Source organism: Nerophis lumbriciformis, linkage group LG05 (genome assembly GCF_033978685.3).
Source record: "Nerophis lumbriciformis linkage group LG05, RoL_Nlum_v2.1, whole genome shotgun sequence".
Classification (NCBI taxonomy): domain Eukaryota; kingdom Metazoa; phylum Chordata; class Actinopteri; order Syngnathiformes; family Syngnathidae; genus Nerophis; species Nerophis lumbriciformis.
This window is the reverse complement of record NC_084552.2, coordinates 37997517-38014989: the sequence shown is the minus strand read 5'-3', so window position 1 is coordinate 38014989 and position 17473 is coordinate 37997517. Positions and strand designations below refer to the sequence as shown.

General features: G+C 42.6%; 2 protein-coding genes across 3 annotated transcripts in view; one reads left to right on the top strand and one right to left on the bottom strand.

The window, feature by feature from the left end:
* Window positions 1–356: 356 nt before the first annotated feature.
* Window positions 357–10102, bottom strand: badb (BCL2 associated agonist of cell death b). The gene is made up of 4 exons (XM_061960414.2): window positions 9941–10102; window positions 9406–9558; window positions 1577–1791; window positions 357–1488 (listed from the first exon to the last, which is right to left on the bottom strand). The coding sequence occupies exons 2-4, from the start codon at window positions 9548–9550 to the stop codon at window positions 1354–1356; spliced, it is 495 nt and encodes a 164-aa protein (XP_061816398.1). The 5' UTR covers window positions 9551–9558; window positions 9941–10102; the 3' UTR covers window positions 357–1353.
* Window positions 1693–17473, top strand: part of LOC133606442 (sodium/calcium exchanger 1-like) — a 132149-nt gene continuing 116368 nt past the window's right edge. For both annotated transcript variants that reach the window (XM_061960406.2, XM_061960404.2), the window contains exon 1: window positions 1693–1817. The gene's annotated coding sequence lies outside the window, so the exon portion shown is untranslated. The remainder of the gene's footprint in view (window positions 1818–17473) is intronic.

Below are 17473 nucleotides of genomic sequence, written 5' to 3'. Positions count from 1 at the left end.
TTTTAAGGTAAAATTCTTAATCTCTGTTTGGACAAAACATGACATCATCAAACGTTCTTTGCGTCGCCATATTGTCAATAGATTGTCCACCAGCAACCACGGCAACGCCACGGTCACATTGTTTATCGCCGTAAAGTTATAGCAAAATATTTACACTTTTAAACTTAAAAGTCTGTTATAATTCGTAAAAACATCTTATATTGAATTTGTGCTTATTTTGTGTCTTAAAATGTATCTTTTCTCTTGATCTAGTGGACTAACCCTGCCATTTTACAAAAAGATAGTCATTGAGATTGTCCGTGTATATGATTGTTATACATACGATACTTTGCAAAAGTACTTGGCCACCATTGGAGTTGTTGTCTGCTGTACTTATTCACTTTTCCTGTTTTCCAGTAACTTGGTAGTTTAGGACCACACCGAAAAAAATTAAATTAAACATGTATTATGAGAAAACTGTGAATAAAGCCATTATTAAAGTGTTGTTTTACATGAGTACAGTACATCTGAGAAGAAAAAAGGTACTACAAAAAGGGTAATTTTACAAGATTGGTAAATTAATAATTTACATGAGAAAAAGTTGCTAGTTTTATGACAATAATGACGTAAATGGTTTAAAAGTACAGTTTCATAAATATTCGCATAGTACTCAATGTACAGTACAAATTTTGGGAGTACAAAGTACTCCCAAAATTTGCATTTTTCTTTATTGCATTTTAATATTTTGACTTGTATCTTTTAGTATTCATGTTCTTTCTTTAAAAAAATGACTTTTCTCATGTTTGTTTCGGTCTGGCCCTAATACAAAACTAATATATAATGTATAAAGAGTGTATAGTTAATGGAGTACATGTGTGACACTTGAGCTGCCATTCTTTAAGTGAACCCTTATCGATACAAAAAAGAGCACCAGTCCTTGTAATGACTCAAAATGCTGCTTATTAAAAAAATACAGAGGTGACCAAAGACGTTTGCACTGCACTGGATGGCTACAATAAAAACATGTTCATGATTGTTGAGTCAAGTTGGTCCAAATGGTATTTGAGGTCCATTCGAACACTTGGTGTTTGTGCCTCAGAAGACCTGACGCATGATGTGACGTGTGCCACACCCCCCCATCCTCTGTCCGTCACTTTCTGTTGCATAGTGTTGTTGTGAGACCATTTTTAAAAACACCTCCCCAACAATGACGCCACAACCATATCAAACACAAAATACGGCTGATTAAATGTAGTCTGAAGAAAAGAGACCGAAGCAGGCACCTCAGTGTCACTGTGTACCGCCGCTCCTTCCCTCTTCCTTGTCTTCCTGTCCTCTGTCCAGTCACAGCTTTGTCGTCTTCATTCCGCAGCCCTACTCAGTGCGATGAGTGTGATTCTCATGGTGGTTGTTCTCGCCCTCAATCTCCTGGTGGCTGAACAGGGCACTCCACCAGGTTTTGGAGTGGTGCATTACCCTGGACGTCCCGGCGTTCAACTTCTTGATCTCCTGCAAGAAAACGACAGAAGTGAGAGGGTTTCCTTTCCTCATTTGCCACTCTAAGATATAATTAAGGGAAGAAACCCGCTCCTCTCACCCCTTTGTCAAACAGTTTGTCGAACTCGTCGCTCATTCGCCGCAGCTGCCGCCCATACTTCTTGGCGGCCCAGAGCTCAGGAGGAGCCGACTTTGAGCGACCCCGGAACGGACCACCGTCTGTGGGCGTGCCAGCATCCTCTTCCCCCCTGCCTTGGAGCTCCTCGTCCCGGGACACAGTGGAAGCGTGGGACTCCGAGTTGAGCCTGATACGACCTATTGCGAGGTGGGATGAAGAAAAGGTAAGAGAGGTCTTGATAAAGTTGAGTTATTGATTAGCCATAACCATCTTTATTATCGCTGAGCCTAACTTCTAATGTAACAAAATGCAATTAGTAATCAAGAAGTAAAACTGAATATGTTTTTGCTTTGTGCTGTGTTGCTTTATACGACTGGCAGCAAGTGAGGCTGATCTTGTATGACTTTCTTTGAGATGTGTGATTCGCAAAGGAATCGAGTCTTTTGAACAGCTCTATTAAGTGAACGATAAGAACCGATTAGCAGGTGTGAGCTGTTTTTTTATGCACACGCAGATTCAGTGATGGCAATTTTTATTGTAGTTGTATTTGTACTTTTTCTAATCATATATCCATTTAATTCTTATTTGTGTATTCATTTTTGTATTCTTAGAATGTTTTTGTGCTTGTTCCTTTTTAGCTGAGGAAAAATTCAAAATAGTGATGTAACGGTCAGTCAAAGTATGGAGATATAGCAGATCCAAATAGAATGTTTACAATAAAAACAACAAAAATAAAAATATAGTTAATATTTCAGAACCTTTCCTACTGATAGAGTCAGGGTTAGAGTCAGGTTAAATTAGAGCCAGAAGCAGATTTTTTTGGAGGCCCCCACTTGCAACAATACTTCACAATTTTTTTTTTATCTAAGTGAAAAAATGTATATATTTTTTAAAATCAAACTTGAATTTAATTTTATGCATGTTTGTACTAACACAAATTAATGGGCTAGAATTTTTTGGTCCAAAATAAAATTTGTAACACCAGTAAAACTTTATTCAGTAAAAAATTTATTCACATTTTTTCAACAATTATGACCGAGATTTAAACCAAGTCAATCATGCTTTATAAAATGAGCTCCATTGTACTGTGCCACAAGGGAAAATAAGTCCTGAAATTATTATCAGTGACAAAGCGGAATAATAGCTAGGAATACATTTGCAGTAAAATGCTACATGAAGCGCCCGATCATTCTTTAATTGATATTTTACATGCGCTTTTTCACCCAAAACAGGGCCCACCACGAATCGCGGAGCCCTTAAGCACAGCATGTGTTCTGCATTTAGGACGGGGTGGCCTTGAATAGAGAAATATTGGTGTACATTCAAATTATTCAGATCCATATCTTATCTTATAACTGCTACCAATGATTTTTTGTTGATCATAAAAAACCTGTTACAAAAAATAACTGTAACAACAAGCCAGTCTTTTGAATGGCTCTTTGAAATGAAGGGCTCTTCAAGATCCAGTTCCCTTCAAAGTGCCATAAATCACATCTATGCAGTGTCTTCATTTTTTCACATGGAAGAAAATTGTATTTTGGACACCTACGGACTAGGGATGGGCGTCATTACCTAAAGTCTATATTGTGATATATATCGCAGCCTCCTGCAATAGAGATACATTTCACAATATATTATTTGGTACATAAATGATAATATACACATTTCAAAACAGGTTACAAAGGTTCTTAATTTGGCTGCTGACGTAGCCGATAACATGTGTTATTTTCGGTTGTATTATTCTGTCAAAACTATTAATACACTTGCTAATTGGCTATCAATAGGTGGTTACTTTCTGTTGTAACATGGTTCTATTTACACTTCTGTTAAAATGTAATAAGCACTTATTTTATTTTGTTTTACTACTTTACATGCATTTTTGGGCAATACTACAAATTTATCGATCCAATACCAAGTTGTTACAGGGGCAGTATTGGCCATACCAATACTTAACATTTTTAAGATCGTTGAATGATTCAATTGTTGATCACAATAATAATCAGACAAAAACACAGGATGGTGGTGTTACAATATAATTTTTTTTAATGTTCTGCTATTGGCTCTGGTTTAAATATTTAGTTGTTTGCCTTTTTGCCGTCACAAGATCAATCTTTTACAACAGATCTGTTGTGTAGGACTAGATTTTACAATCCCCTAATGCATACTTGAGACACCTATGCGACTTTGTGGGATGGTCAAGTGAGTGAAGGCATCCTCTGGGTTATCAAGTGGGCGCCCCCCTTCCTCAGTGTTTCGCTGATAGGCCCACGACACCTCCAGAGGGTTCAGCAGTGAGTTCCAGCGTCCCAGGATCACTCCCTAGATGCCATCACTCACTTGAAAGCCCAGGTGGAGTCCCTTCGTTTGACCCACAGCCACTGACTCCCCTTTTCAGCGGCTTTTGAGAGGTCTTTGACTGCCTGCCGGTGGGCCTTTCCTCGCACTCCCATTTCCCTGAGGAGCCTGGATGTTGAGGTGGCCACGAACCCTCTGCAGCCTACTTCCACTGGGCGTACCCTCGCTTTCCAGCCTTGTTGTTGCGCATCGGCTGCAAGCTCAATGTACCTCAACTTCTTGCGCTCGTAGGCCTCCTCCATTGCACTCTCCCAGGGCACCGTGAGCTCTATGATGTACACGAGCCTGAGCGAAGCTCTCATAGAACAAGATCTGGCCGCAGGTTGGTGGACGCAATCTCAACTGGGAAGCAGAGTCTCTGGCCCAGGTCTGCCAGCAGTTTCCAGTCCCGTGCCCCGCCTAACTGTCCAGTGTCTGGTCTTGTGGGGGTGAGGTTGGCTTGACCCTCGCCCTCCCGGACAAATGTTGTTGCTTGCCAACGGGATGACGGGGGAGGAAGTGCATTGACACTTGTCCGTCAACTTTCCAGCACTGCTGCAAGACACTTTAGCACCTGGTTGTGCCGCCAGGTGTAACGGCCTTGGGTGAGGCTGGTCTTGCAGCCCACCTAGATGTGCTTCAGTGTTGCTGGACTCGGACACAGAGGGCATGTGGGGTCTTCACCATACCACTGGCTGAGGTTTTTTGGAGAAGGCAGGACATCGTAGGCAGCCCTGATGGTAAAGCTTGCCCTAAATGCCTCCATCTCCCACAGCTCTTTCCAGGAGATCTTCCTCTTCTCTACTCCTTCCCATGTCATCCACTGCCCTTGTTTTGCCTGCGCCACAGCTTGTGCGCACCTTCTTGCTTCCTCTTCCCGACGTATCTCCTGGATCACCAGCTTGCGTCTCTGAGATGGAGTGGCCTTGCTCCAGGCTGGTGTACTGGCCCCAAGGCCAAGACCACGCCTCCCCTGCTGTACTTGGCCCACAATGTCTCTGTGCCTGAGTGCTGCTTTAGCCTGCTCAGTTGCAGCCAATGGGGTCCACTTCCTCCCAGTAGCCAGAATGGGGGCAGCTTGGGCTACAAAAGGATCACTCGAATCCAGTAGCATCATCTCCAGTCTGACTTTGGCGCACTTGAACTCCTCTGAAAGACTGGAAATGGGCAGTTCTAGCATTCCTTTGCCGTAGAGTCCAATACTGCTGAGGCACCTGGGAAGGCCAAGCCACTTCCTTGCATATGAGCTAACCAGTCTCTCCAGCTTTTCCACCTTAGAGAGCGGGACTTCATAGAGGGTTAGTGGCCACAATAGGCGTGGAAGTAGTCCATACTGCATGCACCAGAGCTTCAGCTTGCCAGGAAGCAGGGTTCTGTCGATGTTCTCCAGGCCGCTGGCTACCTCCTTCCTGAGCTGATCTACCTGCTCTTTGTCTTTGAGGTAGGCATCATACCAACGACCTAGGGACTTCACAGGCTTCTCGGAGACTGTTGGAATAGGTTCCTCACCAATGTGAAAGCGGTGGTGTGACAGTTTCCCCTTGTCAATAGAGATGCTTCTGGACTTGCTTGGCTTGATCTTCATGCGAGCCAGCTCGATGTTTTCTTGGAGCTTTCTTAGAAGCCGTACAGTGCAAGCCTTGGTTGTGGTGAGTGTTGTGAGGTCATCCATGTAGGCTCTGATAGGCGGCAGCCTCAGGCCAGGTCTTATTAGCTGTCCTCCAACCACCCATCGCGATGCCCGGATGATCACCTCCATGGCCATGGTGAAGGCCAGCGGGGAGATGGTGCAGCCCGCCATGATTCCCACCTCCAGGTGTTGCCATGCTGTGGTGTACTCGGCAGTTGTCACGCAGAGCTGGACGTCCCGGAAGTAGGCCTTGACAAGGGTTGTGAGAGCTACTGGGACCCTGAAGTAGTCGAAGGCTGTCCACAGGAGGTTGTGAGGGACTGAGCCAAAGGCATTGGCGAGATCCAGGAAAACCACATAAAGTCAAATCAAAATGCAACAAATATGCAACAAATACGGCTAACCATTAACACAAAGGACAAAAAAACTCCCACAGATCCATATAATAATAATAACCGATATAATATCACTTTTCTGCAGAACAGAACTGTCCCTCCCTGGCACTCACATCTCAGGCTGGCTGCTATAAACAAACCCTGCCCACTCTGCTTCTTGCCTTGTCTGCTTGCAGCTGCTGTGACATAGATTACCGTAATAACCCGGATATCACTCAAAAGCGCAGATTCCAACCATTGGCATACTCTCTATTAGGGCTGTGTGATTATATGATCGGGATTAATTTGAGTTTGATCACGGTGATCAACTGTTGGCATATTTCCTTGATCAAACATGGCGAAAATGCCTTGTTAGAAGTTACCACAGTAATAAACAGTCGGGAAGCAACGATGCTTGGTATCATTCTGCACGGAAAACAATCCACCTTTACTGGCCGTGATCATGTGTGTGTCTGTGAATGTGTGTGCTGGAAGTGCAGCCGAGAAGAACAATAACAAAGAAATATGACTAACACGAGCATAGAAGTTGAAACACAACATTGAAAAGGAGCAACGACTTTAGTTTAATTGTCTTTTGCAGTTCATTAGTAATTCTGCTCCAAGCACTATGTGACTGTGTTGGTCCCTACTGGGAGAATCAACACAAAAAGGCATTTTTTTATCTAAATATTTTTTATCAGACTTTATATGTGTCTGTAAAGATTTCACTCCCCTGATATAACATATACTAAAAAAACGTGTCCCTGCTGTTGGAGTAACAAGCACCTAGTACCGGTTGTTTGTTTGTGGATTTAAAAAAACATTTTTGTTCCTGGCATAATCATTAAACTTGTTTTATGTGTTGGTACACATTATTTTATGGTACCTCCAATTCAAACTGCACTTTAATGTACTTTTATTAAATATAGGCTACAGTATTTGAGTTTTAAAAACTGTACAGTGTGGGTACCGCTTGTTGTTTGCCAATGGACTGGTGAGAAGCACTGATGTATACAAGTCATTAAAGAACACAATTAATAATTTACCATTAGAAAGTGTTGTTTAGTAAAAGGTCACTTGAAATAAGTCTTATAGATTTTACTACACCACTGATACTTTGTTTTACTGCAGAATGTTTGTGATGACAGCCAAAAAACAAAAGAACTTTGGGAGGAAAAAAGTTGTTGTCTTTACACCCACAAAACGTACCGAAAAAGAAGCAAAACCGTGGCTCTAATACAAGGTACAGACCGTAGTGTCGTGTGGATTACCTGTACTGCTGCACCTCTAGTGAACACGATTTTATGTACCGGTATGTGAACAAAATGAGTTGTCAGCTGTTAGCATATATTACCTCCATCAAACATGGCTGAAATGTCTGTTTCAAGATACTGCAGTAGTAAACAGTGGGGATGCAACTCGCCACTCTTTATAATCCTGCATTGGACAATCAGCTTTAATGAAAAAAAATTAAAAAAATTGTCATATTAATCGAAATTGAATGATATGAAAAAATTAATTGTGATAATTTTTTTTGACACGCACCCAGGCTTACTCTCTACAGTTCAATACTTATGGCAATTTGAAAAATGCACTGCATATCATATGGGCAGCTCCAGTTTCGATGGTAAAGGTTTGAAAAATTAATTTGGAGACGTCCGGCTGGCCGGGTTGAAAAGCTTAACAGGACGCATATGGCCCGCGGGCCGTAATTTGATAATGCCTGTTCTACGGTTTGTAGTGTAGCATGTTTAGCTATTCCTCGTCCTCCAGTGATAATAATAATAATAACTGGGATTTATATAGCGCTTTTCTAAGTACCCAAAGTCGCTTTACATGTAGAACCCATCATTCATTCCCACCTGGTGGTGGTAAGCTACTTTCATAGCCACAGCTGCCCTGGGGTAGACTGACGGAAGCGTGGCTGCAATTTGCGCCAACGGCCCCTCCGACCACCACCTATCATTCATCATTCAATTCACCGGTGTGAGTGGCACCGGGGGCAAAGGGGGAAGTGTCCCGCCCAAGGACACAACGGCAGCGATTTTTTGGATGGTAAGAGGCGGGGAGCGAACCTGCAACCCTCAGGTTTCTGGCACGGTTGCTCTACCCACTACGCCATGCCGCCCCTGATAATTGTACTTGTGGGAAACAGTTTATTTGCCGCCATGGAGGCAAGGATTGCTAACTTTGAAGTAGGTCTGGGCGATATGGCTAAACAAAATCAACATTTTTCATATCATTCGATCTCAATTAATATCACAATTTTTTTTTAATATAAAGTCGGATTGTCACGTGCAGGATTATACCAAGTACCATTGCAACCCTACTGTTTATTACAGCAGTATCTTATAACAGACATTTCCATCATGTTTGATCGAAGTAATATATGCTAACAGCTGACAACTGTCATTTTGTTCATATCACACAGATAGATAGACAACATTCACACTCACATTCACACACTAGGGCCAATTTAGTGTTGCCAGTCAGATTAATTGCATAATTTGAACTCCAGGTTATGTGGGACGGCGTGGCGAAGTTGGGAGAGTGGCCGTGCCAGCAATCTGAGAGTTACTGGTTCAATGTGTCCTTGAGCAAGACACTTCACCCTTGCTCCTGATGAGCCTGGTTAGCGCCGTGCATGGCAGCTCCCGCCATCAGTGTGTGAATGTGTGTGTGTGTGTGAATGGGTGAATGTGGAAATAGTGTCAAAGCGCTTTGAGTTCCTTAAAAAAGGTAGAAAAGCGCTATACAAGTATAACCCATTTACCATTTATGTAATGCAGATGATAGACGATATAAATTATATAAATTTGACCAACAATAGAGCTTTTATTACTATTGTTGTGTCTTGATATTGCATGTTGATGACACATTCTAGGTGTGTCCCGCAAATTTGATGATTGAATCAAATATTGACAGTAAAGATATCAAGTATAGTATGAATCGATGGTCGATACTACAGTGTTAAGTTTAATATTTCAATACCTCAAATTTTTTTTAATTTTTTTTTTGTTCCCATCCATCCATCCATCCATTTTCTACCGCCTGTCCTGTTCGGGGTCACGGAGGTGCTGGAGCCTATCTCAGCTACATTCGGTCACCAAAATGATTCCCGAGCGTGGCCATCGCTGCTGCTCACCGCTCCCCTCACCTCCCAGGGGTGAACATGAGGATGAGTCAAATGCAGGAAGCAATTTCACCACACCAATTGTGTGCGTGTGTGACAATCATTGGTACTTAACTTATAAGTCCCACCTGTTCCCCTACAATGTTGTTCCGATGATGACGGCCATGTTTTTTTAACTAACCTTGCTTAAAAATGTTACACACATAGTCAGTCCCCTTAAGGTGTGTACCAAATCTAGTGGCGATTGGTCTGAACTCCCAAAATTACAGTGGATGTTTTGTTGAGATGGAAGGTTAATTCACACCAAACAAATACATTCGGTTGCAAACAAATGACCAACCTCCCATTCGAAGCTCGGGTAAGGCAAGTGTGAGACTTTGGGGGAGTTTCCGGTCCCGTCCAGAAGGGGGTTGGGTGTTGTCCCCTTCTTCTACCTCCTCGGAGGGCTCCGACTCGCTGTCTGATATGGTGAAGTTTGCAGCCATTGTGACATCTGGGGAAATGGTAATAACTCAGTTATATAATGGCAATGACAGTGTTGCTAAACAACAATGTTGCTAGCTTTAGTGAGTAGGATGGCGGGTGCTAGCTAACACACCCAAGTAATGCTATCTATCAGCTGCCTCCTGTTAGCCGGTCCAAAGGTAACCGCTGCCTTGCAACCTCCTTAAATAGCACACATGTTTCGACAACAATAGTACGTCGTGGTGTTGTAACTAAGTAGCAAATAGGCATTTTCTTCTGGTCTAAACACGGTCTCTGTTGTTGACTCAAGAGGACAAAAGAAACTTCCAACAGGGCGGAAGGTGTTGCGGTGCGATTTTAAACTAGTAAATTAAGCCAAAAAAAGGCACGGCGCGGATTAGTTTTCTTACCCGATGTCTTTTGGGGAATAAAAACGTCTCGTCATAAAGTGCACGCTTGTCTTACTGAGAGCAGCGAGAGCGGCTGTCCTTGTTGTTGTGAAATAATCTTTTTTTTTCAGCCGAATTCAGTTCGCTGCGCGCTCGCCCAATGACCGCGCGGTGACGTCACTGTTGCGAGCGAGCACTGGGCTGTGGCTTTTGTTTGTCTCGCCGCTTAGTTACCGTAACTCACCGCACAGAGGCGCACTCACATTGCTGCATATTGAAATCTGGACACATTCGGTACACCCAGGGCCGCCCCGCCCGTGAAGCAGAACACGCTCTGTGCGTAGGGCCCCACGATCCGCGGGGGATCCCGTTTTGCGTAAAAAAAAGCGCATGTAAAAGATCAATTAATAAATGACAGGGCGCTTCTTATGGACATGTACTTCAAAAAGTATTCCTCGAAGCCTCCCACTTTGTCACAATTTAATGGCAAATTTCCCCTTGTCAAGTCTGTGGCTCTCTTGGCGTACCATGAATTGATTAACGTGGACTTAAACAAGTTGAAAAACCTATTCGGGTGTTACCATTTAGTGGTCAATTGTACGGAATATGTACTGTACTGTGCAATCTACTAATAAAAGTCTCATCCATCCATCCATTTTCTACCGCTTATTCCCTTTTGGGGTCGCAAGGGGCGCTGGAGCCTATCTGAGCTACAAACGGGCGGAAGGCAGTGTACACCCTGGACAAGTCGCCACCTCATCACAGGGCCAACACAGATAGACAGACAACATTCACACTCACATTCACACACTAGGGCCAATTTAGTGTTGCCAATCAACCTATCCCCAGGTGCATGTTTTTGGCGGTGGGAGGAACTCAATCAATCAAAAATGCAATAGTTCTTGTCTTACAGTAGTCTATGTAAGTAAGTTAGTAAGTAATATTTTTTTTTATAGAGCGCTTTTCACAACCAAGATCACAAAGTGCTGTACAATAGGTGACTTAAAGCAACAATTAAATGATAAAACATCATAAAGGAATGGCAGGTCTCCGTGGGTTTTAAAATTAGTTTTTGGGATCTTTAGGAGAGACTGCAGCCTGAAGACTGAAACTGCTAAGTTGAAATCCTGATTAAAGGTATTGTTACAATGTTGGTAAATTAATGTTTTAATGATACAAAGTTGTTGTAGTAAAAACAACAACAACATTATTAAACAGTTTATTTTCTATGATTCCGTTTTGATACAAACATTCAGCAAATTAAATTCAAGTTTGTCAAAAAAGTATATAAATAAAGGAGGTTTGAATGAATAAAACACATGTGGAAAAAATGAAATGGGATAGATAGATAGATAGATAGATAGATGGATAGATAGATAGATAGATAGTACTTTATTGATTCCTTCAGGAGAGTTCCCTCAGGAAAATTATAATTCCAGCAGCAGTGTACAAAATTGAGATCGAATTTAAAAGGTAAAAAGTAGATAATGGGGGTATAAATGGAAACAAAATAGAAAAATATTACAATAAGAATAAAAATAAAAAGCAACAATGAGAATAAAAATATAACAGTAAAATAAGAATATAACAAGAGAAACTAGGCAGTAGTGACCATGTTATGAAAAAGTATTGCACTGTTATTGTTTTGCATCCCCTGTCATCCTAGTACCCCCTCCCCCTCCCCCAGAGAGGAGTTGTACAGTCTAATGGTGTGTGGGACAAAGGAGTTTTTTGGTCTATTAGTCCTGCACTTGGGATGAAGCAGTCTAGCACTGAACGGGCTCCTCTGGCTACTGATAACGGTATGCAGAGGGTGACTGGCATCATCCAGGATGCTCGCTAGTTTTTCCACAGTCCTCTTCTCTGCCACCATCACCAGTGAGTCCAGTTTTATTCCGATCGTAGAACCGGCCCGCCTGATCAGTTTCTCCAGTCTGGAGCTGTCCTTCTTAGATGTACTTCCCCCCAGCACACTACGATGTAGTACAGAACACTGGCAACCACAGACTGGTAGTACATCCACAAGAGTTTTTTACAGATGTTGAAGGAGCGCAGCCTCCTCAGGAAGTACAGCCTGCTCTGTCCTTTCCTGTACAAGTAAGTGGTCGGTGTTAACAGTCCAGTCCAGCTTATTGTCCACCCACACCCCGAGGTACTTCAATGAGTCCACGGTCTGTACCTCGACTCCCTCGATCACAATAGGTTGTGACCTTGGACTCGACCTCCCAAAGTCAATGACCAGCTCCTTGGTCTTTGACGGATTGAGCTGCAAGAGGTTCCTGTGGCACCAGAGAGCAAAGTCCCTCACGAGGCTCCGAAACTCCTCCTCTCTGCCGTTCCTGATGCACCTGACGATGGCTGTGTCATCCGCGTACTTCTGGATGTGACACAGCTCTGAGTTGTAGCAGAAGTCAGTGGTGTACAGGGTGAAGAAAAGAGGGGCCAGCACCGTTCCCTGCGGTGTTCCGGTGCTGCTGATCACAGTGTCAGACGTGATGTCCTTCAGTCTGACGTACTGTGGCCTATCAGTGAGGTAGTTTGAAATCCAGGCAACCAGGCAGGGGTCCACACGCATTCTGTCCAGCTTGTCCTGGAGAAGGCGGGGCTGGATAGTATTAAAGGCACTCGAGAAGTCCAGGAACAGGATCCTCACAGTGCCATTTCCCTTATCCAGGTGTGAGTGGGCTCGGCGCAGCAGGTAAAGGATAGCATCCTCCACACCAACGCCTACCTGGTACGCAAACTGCAGGCTGTCCTGGGCATGTTGCAGCTGTGGTCTGAGGAGGCTAAGAAAGAGCCGCTCCATTGTCTTCATTATATGAGAGGTGAGCGCCACTGGTCTGTAGTCGTTCAGCTCACTGGGGCAGTTCTTTTTGGGAACTGGAACGATGCACGACGCCTTCCAGAGGGTGGGCACTCTCCCCAGCTGCAAGCTAAGGTTGAAGATCCGCTGGAGTGGTTCACCCTGTTCTGCAGCACAGGTCTTCAGGAGTCGGGGGCACACCTTATCTGGGCCTGCTGCTTTCCTAGGCTGTAGCTTCCTCAGTTGACCTCTGACCTGGTCCGCAGAGATGACTAATGTCTGCGTAGAGGTGGTGGAGAGGGGTGCTGCCATGACTGGGGGGGGTTCGTTGAGTGGTGAAGAAGAGGGGGTGGCTGCGATGGGGAGTGGGGGGTGGAGAGGACACGGGCTGGTTGAACCGGTTGAAGAAGTTATTCATCTCATTGGCCCTCTCTATTGTCCCCCCAACAGTTCTGGTCTTTGTCTTGTGGCCTGTGATGGTTTTCACACCTTCCCAGACCTCCCTCATGTTGTTCTGCTGCAGCTTCTGTCCAGCTTCTTCCTGTAGCTGTCCTTAGCCTCCCTCACACGTCATTTCACCTGCCGCTGTGCTGCTCTCATTGCCTCCTTGTCTCCACTCCAGAAGGCAACTTTCTTCTTGTTGAGGACAGCTTTAACCTCTTGTGTTACCCAGGGTTTGTTATTAGCGTAGCACCGAACAGTCTTAGCAGGGCAGATCACGTCCACGCAGAAGTTGAGGTAATCTGTGAGACAGTGAGTCAGCCCGTCAATGTCCTCACCCTGTGGAAGCAGCACGTCCCAGTCTGTGGTGTTGTAGCAGTCCCTGAGGGTATCTTCCATTTAAGGGGACCACCTCCTCACAGAGCAAGTGTTAACAGGCTGTCTTTGGACCAGGGGGTGTATTTTGGCTGCAAATGAACAAGATTGTGGTCAGACTTCCCTAGTGGGAGCAGGGGTGTGACCTTGTATGCATCCCTGACATTAGCATACAGTAGGTCAATTGTCCTGTTGTTTCTCGTGGGACAATCCACAGCCTGGTAAAAAGCAGCTAACGTTGAGTCCAAAGTAGCATGATTGAAGTCCCCAGAAATGATGAAAAAAGCCTCAGGATGTTTTGTCTGTAGTCTTGATGTGATGGCGTGTATCATCTCACATGCATTGGCTGCATCTGCCCTCGGGGGAATGTAAACACAGAGGGAGATCACGTGACTGAACTCCCTTGGCAGATAGTATGGCCGGAGGCTAACTAGTAGCTCTAGGTCCGGGCAACACAAGACTTTCTTCACGGAGATGTGTTCCGGGTTACACCAGCGGTTGTTAACGTATATGATGAGCCCCCCACCTTTGCTTTTCCCACATGCTTTAGTGTCTCTGTCAGCTCTCACTGCGGTGAATCCCTGCAGGTCCACGTTAGCATCCGGTACCAGGTGGTTTAGCCACGTTTCCGTGAAGATAAACAGGCTGCTCTCTCGATACGCACGCTGGCTTTTTAGTCCATGAAACTCGTCGATCTTGTTCGGCAGCGTGTTCACATTCCCCATGATGACGGAAGGAATGGATGGTTTGTAGCGCCGTCGATTTTCCTCTCACTTAGTCTTTAGCTTAGCCCCCGCTTAGCAGCCCCGAGGATTCTTCCTCAGCTCTGCTGGAATGGAGTGTCGAACACCAGTACGCCCCATTGTTTTCAGAGTGAGCAGCTCCTCTCTCGAATAAGAAAGAAAGCTGGCTCCTGTTCTTTTAAAACTGCCAAAAATATACATTGGATATGTACAGGGATTCACTATGTCTTCAAGGAAAACATAAAAAAGATAAAAGATAAAATATAAGTTTATAAGATCTAATAAATAATAATAATAATTAAAGATAAAATATAAAGATAAAAGATAAGTTTAAAAGATCTAGAACTACAGAGCTACTGGAGATGCAGCAGCCTTCCACAGCGCAAGCCAAAAAAAATAAAAAAAATAAAAATATATATATATATTTTTAGGGCCCTGGGTACACCGTACACCTGTATCAAATGTATATTTCATATACAGTATTGTATATAATATAATATGATGCAATAGTCGTACAGTTAACTTATTCATTTGTGTAAGTATAGTACAGTATTCTTGAATGGCTCAATTGCATTTACTTACAGAATGTTTTTGGTGCTGAATAGCGCTGAAGTCCAGTTTTAGTGTAAGTCGGAACTTATACCTAAATTATGCATAAATAAACACCTACTGTAAGTCAATCACACTTTGCATAGAACATGTGGAAGGCATACTGTATTTTATGAATAAAGTGATGAAAAGATAGATATAAAAATGTAAATAATACAAAAGAGAGAACAATTCTTTTTATCCCTGTGGTTGTCTTGCTTAGCTCCTCTCTAGGTATGCATTTGTTGCATTTCATCGGTTTTAGGTTCAAGTTCAGTCTCTGAAACTTGGATTATACTCATGTGTGGAGGCACCAGCATATGCTAAACCTCCTCCCCCTCCAAACTATCTTGTGTAGCATGGCATGCACCTCACTTCATGTTCTCTACTGTTCGCTAGTCTTACCATGTCTGAGTTAATGTGTAGAGATTTACTACAAAAGTGCAATACATTCACTTATTGTGTTACAAAATAGATCAGTTGAAATAATTCAGAATGTTGGATATAGAGAACATACACAAATCATTTATTTATTAAATCCAAAATATTGAAATTAAAAGATTTGGTGCATTTGCAAACAGAATGTGCAAACATTCTTCCCAATAAAAGAGAACTATAAACTTAGAGAAAAACCTAATTTAAAACATGTGTATGCAAATACAACCCTTACAGCTCCCGCCATCAGTGTGTGAATGTGTGTGTGTGTGTGAATGGGTGAATGTGGAAATAGTGTCAAAGCGCTTTGAGTTCCTTAAAAAAGGTAGAAAAGCGCTATACAAGTATAACCCATTTACCATTTACTTTAGCATATCAGTATGTGGATTTAAAAATGTGGAATTGTTTAAACAAGAAAGTCAAACAATGCATAATATGATCCACTTTAGGAAACTGTTTACAAATGTGTTTACAAATACAAGGAGGAAGAATTATGACAGACGTATTGAACTTATTAATAATGATATACAGTATTATTCAACTCATTAAGTGAATCATAACTGACTAAACTATTTATGCAGAGAACTGTTGTATTTAGAATGTGTTGATGTGGACTGTGTACAAATTGAGAACAGGAAGTAAAACATCCATTTTCTATTGCTTGTCCCTCTTTGGGTCATGTTTGTTATTGCTATGAAGTGGAAAAGTTGTAGGATTCGATAAGATTTGCTTCTTCCTACTCCTTTTCGTACATTTTGTAAATAAAAATAAAAATATGTAAAATATTTAATGTATCATGATGTAACTGCACACATGTTCGAAAAAACTTCAACCAACCAACCTTCAACAATATCAATCCTCGCAGACCATAGAGGTTGTAATTGGTTTGCTTGTAATACGTTAGTTCCTATGTCTCTACGACTCATTCAGAAGGTGCACACGCCGCCTTAGCTCAAACCTTCTCCTGTAATTTTGAATCAACATTTACAAAATAAATAACGTGAGGAGTGCTTTATATCGCACCTTTATTATCTGTATGTACAGAAGTCACATGTGAGCGAGTGTGCTGTGGATTTTGACTTGGGGATTCAGGGGTATTTCTGTTTAATTGTATTCTTTTTGTCATAACAAAATACAATCGTGTGCTTACGGACTGTATCCCTGAAGACTGTATTGATCTATATTGATATATAATGTAGGAACCAGAAATATTAATAACAGAAAGAAACAACCCTTTTGTGCGAATTAGTGTGAATGAGTGTAAATGGGGGAGGGAGGTTTTTTGGGTTGGTGCACTAATTGTAAGTGTATCTTGTGTTTTTTATGTTGATTTAATAAAAAAAATAAATAAGTAAAAATGATTTTTTTTAATTTATTTTTTTATTCTTGTGCGGCCCGGTACCAATCGATCCACGGACCGATACCGGGCCGCGGCCCGGTGGTTGGGGACCACTGCTTTAAAGGATGCAGGGAATCACTTTCACTTTTTGCAATAAAGATGCTAGAAGCACAATGTTGGCCAAAACAGTAGCAATTTAACTTTGTGTTATCAGTGACATACAGTACATCTGGAAAGTATTCACAGAGCTTCTCTTGTTCCACATTTTCTTATGTTACCGCCTTATTCCAAATTTGAATAAATTAATTGTTGTTCTCAAAATTCAACAGACGATAATGTAAAATGTTTTTTTTTTAATTTTGCAAATATATTAAAAATAAGAAACAAAAAAATCCCATGTAAACAAGTATTTACAACCTTTGCGCAATACTTTGTTGATGCACCTTTGGCAGCAATTAAAGCCTCAAGTAATTTTGAATATAATTCCACAAGTTTGGCACACCTAACTTTGGGCAGTTTCGCCCATTCCTCTCTTCCCCGTTTTCCTCTTTGCAGCACCTCTCACACACCATCAGGTTGAATGGGAAGTGTTAGTTTTCATCCAGGATGTCTCTCTACATTGCTGCATTAACCTGCGAGTCACTTGCTTGTACTGTAGTGACCTGGCACTTGTGTGTGTGGTGTAGTGGAGGAATTCTGTGATTTCCAACTGTCTGTGAGGCCCTGAACTTGTTAGGTTAAGCCCTGACTAGGAGGAGAGGACAGTTGACTTTGCTTTTGTTGTTTTAGGCCGAGTTTACTGTTTTTTGTTTTTGTTTGCAATAAAGACA